This window comes from Dermacentor albipictus, chromosome 2 (genome assembly GCF_038994185.2).
Source record: "Dermacentor albipictus isolate Rhodes 1998 colony chromosome 2, USDA_Dalb.pri_finalv2, whole genome shotgun sequence".
NCBI classification, from domain to species: Eukaryota; Metazoa; Arthropoda; class Arachnida; order Ixodida; family Ixodidae; genus Dermacentor; species Dermacentor albipictus.
In genome coordinates, this window is record NC_091822.1 from 102101967 (window position 1) to 102115140 (window position 13174).

Here is a 13174-nt window from a genome sequence, read left to right on the forward strand (position 1 = left end):
CATGTCTAGAAGGGTCTTTCCACCCCCTCATCACAAGTTAAATAGGGCACGAGCCGTTTCGCTTATACGTCTACAGACCAGCACATATGCCTGCCAGTCCGTTCTCCACAAGGTTTACCCCGACGTGTATCGCGACGACGCCTGCCCGTCCTGCGGGCAGACCTCCACTCTAGCGCACATGCTCTGGGAGTGCGGGTCGACATACCCAAGTTCATCAAGGAGGATTGGAACTCGCTTATGCGTAGCGCCGCTCTAGATAAGCAAACCATAGCTGTCCGGCGTGCCCGCGACCGGGCTGGTGAGCTAGACCTGCCGGTGCCGACGTGTGACTAGCCGGGCGCGCGACAAGTTCGCGTCCTCTCCGGACCTGCAATAAAGTTTCCTCACTCACTCACTCACTCACTCACTCACTCACTCACTCACTCACTCACTCACTCACTCACTCACTCACTCACTCACTCACTCACTCACTCACTCACTCACTCACTCACTCACTCACTCACTCACTCACTCACTCACTCACTCACTCACTCACTCACTCACTCACTCACTCACTCACTCACTCACTCACTCACTCACTCACTCACTCACTCACTCACTCACTCACTCACTCACTCACTCACTCACTCACTCACTCACTCACTCACTCACTCACTCACTCACTCACTCACTCACTCACTCACTCACTCACTCACTCACTCACTCACTCACTCACTCACTCACTCACTCACTCACTCACTCACTCACTCACTCACTCACTCAATTAGCACATGGTGCTAGGTGAGAACAGCAAAGAAAGACCAATGTCTTTTGATTCCGATAAGACATACCTCTGCACCTAACGGTCAGTTGTGACAAGAAATTACCTAATACGAAAGTTATTGAAATTTGACGGTTAAGGTAAACGACGCGAAAAGTGATGTTTGGCAACGATCATTAAACGAGAAGCGGCATCTACAAAACGCCAATATTAAAGCGTAGCTCCGCCCTACAGCGCACTTCAATGTTCCAAGGCTAATGGCAATTGGCTGCCACAAGGAGGCAGTCCTGTAGATGTCTGTACTAGCGGAAGTCGACGAAATGAATGCTTCTTTTGAACACTTGTGCACAGGGACCTACTGTTAAAGGGGACACTTGAGGGCAGCGAACGTGCAAGATAACTTGTGGTTGGTAGTTGTGGCTCCTTTAGACCCACCTTTGGAGTGCACTGGTATTGCTCTGCAGCCACATGCAGCAAGGGCGCCAGCAAAGTGAGAGCGAAACATTTGATTGCTCACTTTAACAATGGTCCGCACTTCACATATCGCTGTAGCGGAAAACTGTTAAACCCAGGCCCTAATGAAGGGTCGTGCCACTTTCTAACTGAAAGGTAATAAAGGCTTGTCCCAAAGTTTACGAAGATCCTGGTAACCGTGGGAAGTAATTGCACAGGTAGCACCATTTACTCCGCAAACGCGCTTGCACATAGGACTAGCACCGGTAGAGTGTTTACGAACCATACATATTAACGACAGCTGTCTAGCGGCATTTGTTAGACAACTCACTTAGTAGGACCTGTTTTGTTTACAAAGGGCGATTCCATTGCAAAGAATCAATTAGGTCGGTGGTTTACTGAAAGTGGATTATAAACCCGTTTGCGAACAAGGAAAAAGAACAGGAAAACGGGAATCGGTATAACGCAATGTTTAGTTAGATTGATTGTATTAGATTTATTGTAGTGTGTATTAGACTACACTGCACCAAAGGCTTCACTGCACAAATTTCGCTAATGTACCTTCTTTTGCGAGCTCCTTTGTTAACACTACATTTATAGTATCATAATATCGACCGCAGTATGTGCAGAATATCTGGCTTATTTTTTTACGGCCCATATTGAACTTTGCAAGTTGTAGTCGGGGAGTTTTTCTTGCCGTATTCCCTTGAAATTAACCTCCAGGATCAGAGATATGTTTCGAGATATCATTTCACAAAGTGTCGGATGAAATGAATGGGCGCACCAGGTATTTTATGCTTCAATAAATAAGAAAAAGCTTTCCTTAAAAAAGCTAGTCGAAAAACAGTGCATTCTTAAGGTGAGTTGGATGGCACCTAAAATAAAACTGGTGTCATACTCGAAAGCCAATTTAAGCAGATGCGTCTTCCACTTCAAATCACGCTGGCTACAATTTGTAAATTTCGATATGTGCCATGAAGTTACTCTTTAAATAGGTGACTAGTCATTTTTATCATTTTTTCCAATAAGTGCTTCGATTTCAGGTGTCAGTAATGTGCGCCTCCGAATAATGCAGCTGAAGGAATGAAATTATCTTGTCGGCAACAGGCGATTTTAGAAAATTCATGAAAACAAAAAACAATGACCCCGTAAACCCATAGTCATGACGAGCACAGGTTGCACCGTTGGGAACTTCTGCCTTTGGACTCATCAAGAAATTCACGAAGCTATATTTGTATTAGGTACAGTGCACATAAAAGTGCGCCACAACGCAGCATATGGCTATTCACACACCATATTTATAAGGACAAAAGTTTATCAAGCCACCCCATTAAGACAGCAACAACACAGATAACAAACCATGAATGGGAGAGGAAGTGCCTTTTACTAAGCAGTCTGGAAACCTTGTAACTGCTTAATAAAGTTTTCTCCTACCAAGTCCGAATTATCCAAGGTAGTTAGCAGGTAGTTTCGAAGTAGTACTGGGTAGTAAAGTCTAGTAACTGTGCCAAATACAACATTTTTTTATAACAGTCTTGAAAGTTTCACAGAAACACGGCTTTGCTCCCTTGCAGGATTTATGCTAATATTACTGAGGAAGTAAAACAGCGCGAAAACCTTAAGTATGAAGTGGGTACATTACATGAAAGTCATATGGCAGCTGAGAATTAAATGAACACCTTTTGTCTTTTGAATGCGCTAGACGCCCTAATAGGGATTTAAGGATAAGATGCGCCAGCATACCTAGCATAGACAGCCACTAGTATGTACTTCACACGCAATACAGCAGAAGGCATCCGAATGATTTAATAACCAGTGACCGCAAAATCCACTTAGCTAAAGATAGCAAAAGCCAGGAAGTACGCGAAAAAAAAAGAAGTTACGTGTTCCTTAATCAGTCCGCATATATTCGGTGCTCTGGAGTTATGGCGATTGCGTTCTTCACATCTGCATCGGTGGGGGATAGCTCAGGAGATACAACACTTTCCTCTTGGGATAAGGCTGCCGCTGGCGATGCTGTTGCTGAATGTTTGATTGTGGTACCGCGTTTTGAGCTTGCTTTCCGCTTGCGTGGGCTATGCTGCTTGCCCGGTTTGGTTGGCTTTAGAGACTTTTGCGACTCCGTGATTGGTCTCAAAGATGTTTTAAGTGCTTCCTTGCGCTGATCTTCGCTCAGAACTGGGCTGACTTCGGCGGCCTTCTTCTCGACATATACTTCGGGAAGACACTGGACCGCTATTGCACTCGCAAATGCCAGCGCTGTCGTGATGGCCCCATCAACCAAGAGCTGTTCATCGTGCAAAGATACTTCGACGTATGTAGCCAGAAGCACGCCAAGCCGGCCGAAGGAGTACGACAGGCAAAGCCCCAAGCTTCGAATCGTCGTAGGGTACACTTCCGCGGTGTAGGCGTAGTTCAGACACATGGCAATCGCCGACGCACTGGACATCATTATCCTCGGCAGAGGAAGCACGGCGCGTAAGGAGAAATTTGAGAGGACCATCTGCAGCACGCTTGAGGCGCCGAGGAAAGCGAGTACGACTGACAGAGTGAGGCGGTGGCCTTGTTTCTTCATGAAAGCGAAGGCTATGATGAGAATGAGCCCATTGCATAAAAAGGATGCGAGAGCCCACAGTTCTTCGAGTGGGCTATCCAAGCCTGAGGCATAAAGTGCAAAGCTCACGCTAAACCACGTCACGAGTGCAGACAATGCGCGCCGCCGAAGGGAAGCCGAACGGAGTACGCTCGTAGCGCCTGCAGTCGCCGACGTGGTGTTGGCATCCCGCTTCAGAAGCTGCTGTTTCAACGCCCGAAATGTTGATGTGGCCTTGTGAGCTTCTATGCCGTTCATCCGGGCTGCTCGGATTACGTTGAATTCAGCTGCCCGTAGCCTCCACGCGGCAATCTGCCAAACAGGGGACTCGTCAAGGTAATAGCACCAAGAGACCATTATCGCCGTGACAGTGACGAAGAGCGCTTGTGAGAGCACCCACCTTGGCTTGAGCGTCGAAAGAAGCTGCAGCAGCGGAGATGTCACAAGCATGGCGGTGCCACTTGCTGTTAGGATATACGGAGCCCGGTGCTGACTTCCGGTCACTTCGTAGAGCATTGTTAGAGTTATCAGCAGGGTTGCGCAGGACATGGCCGCAATGACCAAGCGCGACAGGATGAACATTCCCACGGAGGGGGACGCCGCGGCCACCAGGCTGCCGAGCAATGTGGAGATGGCGCACGTCGACAAGACTGGTGTGCGACCCACGCGGTCTGCTGCGATTCCGGCGATCGGAACAAATAGCATAGGGGCCAGTCCGAATGTCCATTTCGAAACGGTGTAGAGCCAGCTACGGGTGCACACCAAGTTCCACATGCTGACGATACTTTCGCCGTCTTTCTCGGTGTCGTAGTCCCACTGTTTGCACGGCACTGTGCTACGCTCGTCCTGGTCGTCTCCCTGAAAAAGAAGGAGAGAAACAAAAATGTGAATCGCCAGGACGAACCGCTTTTTGACAAACTTCTCAGCAATTGCTCCTTGACCATGCTAGAAAAGTTCGAGCAATCGAAATAAAATAGCTTCGAGAGAAATATTGATCACTGAGATACTCCTAGGCTCGGTCCCTGTATACGCCATGCCTCTTTAGTTAGCGTGAATTGCACAAAAACCGCGATTTTTGTGACCATTACGTCCGCATCTGCTATCAAAGGTAAGTAATGGTCTTGTACACAGAAATGAACGTCCCGCCTATGAAAATATACAACCTGCGGGATCCCACAACAACATAGATGAGAATGAAACGGGAACATTTCTTGCCTCTGGATTTTTTTTTTGTTCGCGTTTTTCCAATTCCCATTACAAGCGAACGGAAAGCGTTAGCCTTTGACAAGGAAAAATTGTGTGGAGATGGCATGGTGGATAGGAAAGTAAGCGCCTTCTTCCCTGTGTTGCCATCTCCTCGTTATTTTCTTCTAGAGATGCTTGAAAGACTCGGAAATGTCTCTCGGCTGCAGCCTATGTAACAGTTACGTTAAGTGGGAAACGCTTTCGGCGAACGTTATGCGCGAACGGGAGCTTTTCTTTTTTTGCCACCGCTCCTGCTGTGGACGGATGGATGGATGTATGGATATTATGAGCGTCTCCTTTGGAACGGGGTGGTGGGTTCCGCCACCAAGCTCTTGCTACTATACTGCCTAATATCCTACCTCGGTTAAACAACGAAAAAAGAAAAAAAAACACTTTGAACTACCACGCTGAGATTTTCTGATCCCCTATTGCGAACTGTGCTTATGTACGTCTCCGTCTTTTGTCGTTTCCCTACTTTTCTTCCGCCAATCATCCAATCGCCTCTTACTAATGCCTACTGTGGACATGTTTATTTTTTGCACTGCTTCCTCTGTACCCAAGGGCTTCAAGGAAGCCAATGGTGCCTAAATGGACCGCTAGGTAGACGTCTTCACATTCTTATAAAACATGCTCCGTAGTTTCCCTAGCTTTGCCGCAGCAAGCATGTGCGTATACTTCCTTCTTATATCTTGCTTTATAGGTGCGTGTTCTGAGGCATCCCGATCTCGCTTCGAAAAGTAATGAGCTTCCCTTTGAGTTATTATAAATTTTTATCATAAGGTTTCTTTCCTTATTTCGTTTTTTCCTCTTAAGTAGTTACTCATGGCAGGTTTCTTTTCCATTGCCGCCACCCATGAGATTAATTCAGCCTCTCTGACTTTCCGCTTGACCTTCTTTGTTGCTGTGTTGTCCACCCTACAGGCCGCATCCTTGCTGGTAAGCTTCCTAGTTCTTTTCCCCCACTGCAAATCAATGTTTTTCCTGTACAGATACCTGAACACTCTCCCAGCCCATTTACTTTCTTCCATATTCCTCAGCCGTTCTTCATACTCAATTTTACTGCGAGCTTCCCTCACTTCAAAGCTATTCCAGCCCATATCACCCTGCACAACTTCATTTGTAGTATTCCCTAGAGCGCCCAATGCGAGGCGACCCACTGACCTTTCGTTCCCGTCGAGTCCTGATTGTATCCCTTATTTACAGCAAACAACCGCATTTCAAAATGTAAGTCCTGGAACCATTACACCTTTCCACATACCTCGGAGGACCTCGTACCTATTGTATCCCCATAGCGCTCTGTGCTTCATTATGGCTGCATTTCTCTTCCCCTTTACTGTTATGGTTTTTCCTGTGTTTCCATATATCCATTGCCTTCGTTTATCCATATACCAAGGTATTTATATTCTGTTACCCGAGGTATTTCTTGGCCCTGTATCTCCACTGTCTGTTTACTGTTTTGATTGAATACCATAACACCTGATTTTCTAACATTAAATTTCAAGCCTAAATTGTTGCCTTCCTGTCCACATATATTAGCCAGACGTTGCAAATCACTTTGCTTGTTAGCTAGCAACACAATGTCGTCCGCATAAAATAAACCTGGGAGTTGCTGCGCTATTACTGTATCCGCCTGTTTGTATCAGATATTAAACCCGATATCACCTCCTTTTAGCGCCCTCTCCATCCTCACCATGTACATCATAAACAGCAGCGGGGATAAAAGGCATCCCTGCCTCAGTCCCTTGTTGAAATGAGCTTTCTCCTCGCTCCTCATCCCTTCCCATTCAACGCAAACGGTATTTTCTAGGTAAATCTCTCTCAAAACCTGTAGATAATCGTTACCTAAGCCTTCCCCTTCCAGAATATACCACAAAATGTTACGGTCTACGTTGTCATAGGCTCCTGCAATGTCTAAAAAGGCCACATATAACGGTATGCTTTCTGCTTTTGATATTTCAATACACTGAGTGAGAACAAACAAGTTATCTACACGTCTACCTATTCTGAAGCCAGTCTGAAGCTCTCCCAAAATGCCATTATTCTCTGCCCATGCTCGAAGCTTTAATTTGATTGCCTGCATTGCTAGCCTGTATATTACCGATGTAATGGTCAACGGTCTATAGGAGTGAATTCTTTCTTTGTCCCCCCTACCTTTATAAATTAAATTCATTCTACTTTGTCGGCAACTGTCTGGTATTCGTCTATCTTTTAAAGTTTTTTCCACTGCTTTCACCAGAGCTTCCTTACTTTTTTGGTCCTAGTTCATTTATCAGCCTAACAGGAGCCTCGTCTAGCCCTGTGGCTGTGCGCTTAGGAATTTTCTCTTCAGCTTTCTTCCAGTTTAAATTTGTCAGCACCAGCTCCTTTTCCACTTGAGTCTCTTCCACGCTCTTTTTTTTCATCAAGTACAACCTCGTCATTGCCTTGGAAAGATTCGGCTGTTGCTATTCAGATGTAATTTATTGCCGCTTCTCCTTCCAGTGTGTTTTCATCGTCTAGGATATGTTGTATTGTCGTTGACTTCCTGCCTAATAATTTTATGTGGTTTCAAAATATTCTAGGTGCGACCTTCTTTTTCTCAAGTATTTCTGACAACCAACGTTCACTTTCACCTTTTAATTTTGCTTGCACCAGTATTTGAACCATAGACTTTTTCTCCCGGTATATTTCCCATTTACTGGTTACTTCATCCTGTGGCAACTGCGCATTCTTTGCCTGCCTGTGCTCTCGAGATGCTTTCTGTGGTTCAGCGATCGCTTTTCGTATCTCCTTGTTCCACCAGCTTCCCGGTTTCTTTTTTCCTTTCCAACGAACATGTTGTTTCTCTTTCCGTATTTCTGTCGTTATTACACTTAGAAGCTCACCATATTCCCACTCTTTACTTGGCCATTTGCAAAGTTCTTCCTCAACGCTAGTGACTGTATTTGCTATTTGTTCAGCGTTCAAATTTGGACTGGCCATTTTGCTCTCCTTGCTCGCTTTTCCAACTACATATCCCATTTTCAAAATGATGCATTTATGGTCACTCTCTATGCTGTTAAACCCTTCCTCATCGATGACCATTTCTCTCAAGTTATCATGAATTCCTTCTGTCATCAGACAGTAATCAATGGTCGATTGCCGTTTTCCCACTTCCCACGTAATCTGTCCTTCACACTTAGGCCCTGTATTCACGATCACGAGGTTATGTTGCTCACAAAGGTCCAGCATTGACTTCCCGTTATTGTCGGTATAGCTATCTAAATCCTGTATAAGGCATTCATGTCACCTAATAGGACAATTTCAACACCACTCCCGAAACCCTTGTTATCAGCGTTTATGCATTCCCCTAACTCTTTATTCTTCTCTGTGCAATTTTTTCCGGTCCACAACTACGTAACGCCCAGCCAAGTTTCTTTCCCATTCATTGTACCTGATAACCAAAGATGTTCTTGACATTGTGAATTTACTCTTTTCCATTTGGCTCCCTGATGGATGAGTGTTCCGACTCACCCTCCCTTTCTTTCCGACTTAGTTCTGTTGCACCCTTCCCAAACATAATTCTCAATAACTGGTGGCTCTTCTGAGTCTCTAAGGTGCGTTTCTGTAACCGTATACATCCCTATTTGTTCTCTATGTAACTGCTCCTCAATCTCTGCCCACTTTTCCTTTCTTCTGCCGCTTTGCATGTTTATGTAGTCTATTGCATGGCGAGCTCTTTTTCTTGTTTTCCTCCTTTTTCTGTTACCGACGGCGATGCTCTTCTAATGTTCCCCTAGCGGACCTTCGTCATTACTATCTACTCTGACCTCCTGAGCGCCCGCAGGTCCCCTAAAAGAGCAACAGCGCGACCACCATGTCGCCAGCCCATTTCTCGTGCTAGCCTGTAATTGAAGTGGATCCCGTACCGTCTAAAACCACCACAACTTCTCACTTCCCTGTTTACTTCGACAACCTCGAAGCCTTTCTCTCGGCTAATTTTCAATGTTGCCGCATTAGCAGCCACTACGGCTCTTTTTACGTGACGGTCACGTGCAAGCACCTCCGGCACCATGCACACCACGGTCTGCACCTGAGTGGATAGCTCGCGCAAGTCGTCCACGCCCTTCGCCAAGCGCTGGGCTAGTCCTGTCCCTTTCCAGTGTAGGACGTCATTTAGCCCGTTTGCTACTATGACAAGGTTGCGCCCCCCCCCCCATTCTGCCTGTTTTACCGACTTTCTCGCGCTTTTTGCGAATATTATAATACCATATCAATGCAGCGCATGAGCCTTTTAGAAAAAACCGATACGCACAGAATCCAAATCCTCAACATGCCGCAAAGCAACTCTCACCACTGTTTCAAAAACAATCAATGCCGCGCAGGCCGAAGGTATGACACACTCGCGCACGCGCTCAACCACGCGGCCACGCTCTCACTTTTCTACCAAACACGCACAGTAAAACCACTAATAGCTATTTGTCTTGCCACTTCCAAGCTACTATTTAAAGACTACAAACACTCAACATCCCACTCGGCTGCATGTGTTGGAACACGTGGCACGAAGAGACGCTCTAATCATCTTGCAAAACAAAAGTACACGAAGCACAACCGCGCACCCGAAATACGAGAGATAAAAAAAAGGAATGAAAAGGAACACCCCCCAATTACTATTTAAATGCAGAAAACCAGCAAATAAAAGCAGAAGCAAGCTCAAAGCGTACGCAAAAACTTATGATTTCGTCGTCGCCACGGAGGGCGCGTCCATTGGCCACAAAATCCAAGAAGAAATCGGATGCGCGGAGACAAGCGCCATCTAGTGGTGCTGCAAGGAATCCAGGAGAGCGCGGAGCCCCTGTTGTGATTGGTTGAGTTTTCGCCCACCCACACGACCACTGCATTGCGGGGTAAAGTTTGCGTAGTAAAACACCTCTGGGCGTATGTTAAAGAACCTCAGATGGTCAAAATTATTCTGCAGCGCCCAGTGCGCCAAACTCAGGAATTGTCCAATATAATTTTAAATCATACAGCGCCGCCTACGATATTTGAGTGGTTTCATTTTGTCAGTATGATTCCAGTGTTGCTATGAACCTTTTCAAAGGGAACGCCTTGGGCAGCGCCATAGGGCCGTCCTTGCTGTGGCAATTGCACGTGAACGCTCGCGAAAAAGAATTGCAGATGCCTTCCCCGTCACAGTCACGAATGAGAGTTTCGCACTTTCCTGTGAAAAGATTCTATACAAGGTACTAGATGACTGTGAATCATGTGCGCTGTCTTGTGAAATACGTGAGGTTGCCGTTGCGACGTCGCTGTTCGCAAAGGAATTGTTGCTTCTGACGGTTTTTTCCATCAATCACCCTTATTCTAGGCGCTTCCTTCACGGTGGATATGAGCAATGCTTGAGGCTTATTAAGTTAGTTGTTATACACGCCTCCTTTTGTTGCTAGGGCCATTTTCAAGAACGTGACAACGAAAACTTGCAGGAAAACACACTACCACCTTGCTAAGAATGTCAGTGTAGTTTACACTGTGCGGTCGTGGCCCTCTGCATTACTTTGTTTTTGATTGCAACAAAAAGTCCCGGATTATCTGAAACGGGAATGAAATGGGTCGAAAGGTCGCGGCAAATGCGCTTTAGTTGGTTGCGTGTTGCCATCGTTATGTTGCCGTCTATTTTCATAGGAATGCGTGCTGAACAAGCTCGGGACAGCACGAAAGAAGAAACCATTGCACATGAACTCTATACCACGGATACGCGCTTTCATATCGCGAAAAGTCACCGCACCGCCCATTGTAGTTTTGTCGCCCTGCGAAAACATGTTACGCTAACCGCAATGTCAAGTTCTCCGTATAGCTTATTTTAGGTTGATTATCGCGGCAATGTCCCCTCGTGTTTGACGGAATATTTCATACTCTTTGCGTCGCCTCGCAGAAAGAGTTAAGCATGAAGATGTCAGTGTAGCAGCCGTGGTACAGCTTGATACAGTAGGACGAAATGCGCGAGGAACTGAGGGGTCATTAGCTCACCGGTAGAGGGGGCTCGTATACCGTGCACTTGCTGAAGCTGCCGTCGGCCAGCACGGGTATTGCGACGTTCTTCCAGCCCTGGACACCGAGGTGACGCAGGTGGTCGGGCGGCTGGCACCAGTGGTCTACGGGATGGCCGATGAGGTAATAGGCGAACGAGTGCATCAGCACCACAGTGATGGCGACTGAGGTGCTGACCAGGACGATCCGCTGGTACCACCCGTGACCCAGGATGACGTAGACGTTCTGCTGGATTAAGTCTCGCGTGTCCACGTTTGCGAAGCCTTCCAGGAACGCAGTGCTCGCCGTCCTGGGAGTGGCGTTTTCACGAACAGCCGCTTTCGCCGACATGATACTGATCACACAGCACGAAAAGTCCTACCAGCCGGCAAACAATCGCAAGCGCTCGGAGGTATGGTTTGCTTCTTCTACTTCTTTGTCTTTTTGTTCCACTTCTTCGTCTAATTTTACTCCCAGTTGCATGCATGCACCTACAGCTTCGGGTTGAAGGATTTGCGGAAGGGCACCCTGCCACAATTAATATAATCAGTATCAGACATGAGGTGCGAAGCTGTCGATGACAGAAGGACTTTGTGCAGTGGCTGCGTCAGCCTTTATAAATATTTCGATGTTCTTTATCGTAATTGTGGGAAAGCGTTCTTTATCTTCGCTTGCTGTATATATAACGTATAAGCACTGACTGAATAAAGCGTTAACCATTCTAAACAAGCAAACTGTGCTATACGGTTATGTAAGGCTTTGTTTTAGATTAATTTATTTTTTATTGCGTTTACGTTTGGGCTGTCTAGCGGCAGCCCATCGCAGCAGCCTCGTGTTCACGCTCGCGCTGGCGAACGCCGCGAACGCGCAGCGAAGCATGGATAGAACGGGCGGAGTGTTACATTTTGGTCACCGAACTTCTTGCGTAGCTTCCACAGCGTTGCAGCTGATGTCTCAAACGGAGTCTAGGAATGGTGAACAAATCATGCTAAGCGCGATTGAATGCTTTACTCACTGAAGTCATGAGTGAAAGCTGCAGCCGAAGCTCGAAACCAATCGTTTCTTCCTCAACTCCCTCAAATGTCCGCTATCATTCAGCGTGAAATGATGGTGCAGCCAAGGCATTCTATGATTATCGATAGAATGGTTGAATAAATTACAAGAAACGATTATTATTGCGGTGGCAATTATTTACGAACACTCGAGGCATATTCCCGCCGCAGCCACTGACGCTATATGCGTGGCTTGTGCTGTACGATTTAAGCTGAATTCGAGACGTGGAGTGCACTTGGCTGCAAAAAAGATAAAGCAAACCAGACTGGCCGCCCGCGATGCGTCCAGAAAGGTCAACGGCGGAGCCAGGACAGCGGTTAGCCTTCCGCTGCTGGCATGGGCGGTGTGCGCATGCGCACTGTATGTTTGCTAGCGGTCATGCTTAGTTGCCGTGCGTATGTACTGATATTAGCGGAACGCATAGTAAATATCCAAGTAACGTTATGCAATTTTTCATTAGGCGCTTACTCATATCGTGGGCCATGAGGTGCGACGTCTGCAACGCCACTGATGGCGCTCCTCACATGACAGCGTTGTGGGGCGCCTGGGGCCGCAACGGCGCTGTTCCTCCTGCACACCAGCAGTGCCCGCGCGAATGGCGTCGCGCGGACATGGTGGCTTCGAGTAAAGTTATAACATCGTCCTTGAAGTTCAATAGGAACGCTACACCTTGCCATGAATGTCAATGCTTCGCCTTACGGCGGAAACTGTCTATTTCCTGAAAGAAAGGAAGCTAGAAAATCATCAACAGTGTTGTCTCTTGAACTTTTTATTCTATATCAGAAAGAAGAAAAAAATTGACGGACGCATGAGCTTCGCTGTTGAAGTGACTCACAACTGATATTTAAGGACCCAGCTTATTATGGCGCAACGCAAGGCCCACCTTCGGTATAGTGTTTACATCTGCAGCGGTTATTTACACAAGCGCGTGGATATTTTTAGCAGAATTTTTCCATCTGAGCACCCTCTAAAAAAGTAAGAGGCCCTCCTTCAGCAACGGTGAGAAGTGAGAGCGATGCCGATAGTCCGCCTGGCAAATTGTGAAAGCCACCCATTGTTGGGCTTTCACAGGAGTGAGTATAATA

At 46.7% G+C, this 13174-nt stretch overlaps 1 protein-coding gene across 1 annotated transcript; it reads right to left on the reverse strand.

Moving 5' to 3' along the window:
* Positions 1 to 3001: 3001 nt before the first annotated feature.
* LOC135911668 (solute carrier family 22 member 7-like) lies at positions 3002 to 11489 on the reverse strand. The gene is made up of 2 exons (XM_065444005.1): positions 11037 to 11489; positions 3002 to 4664 (listed from the first exon to the last, which is right to left on the reverse strand). The coding sequence occupies exons 1-2, from the start codon at positions 11385 to 11387 to the stop codon at positions 3108 to 3110; spliced, it is 1908 nt and encodes a 635-aa protein (XP_065300077.1). The 5' UTR covers positions 11388 to 11489; the 3' UTR covers positions 3002 to 3107.
* Positions 11490 to 13174: the final 1685 nt, after the last annotated feature.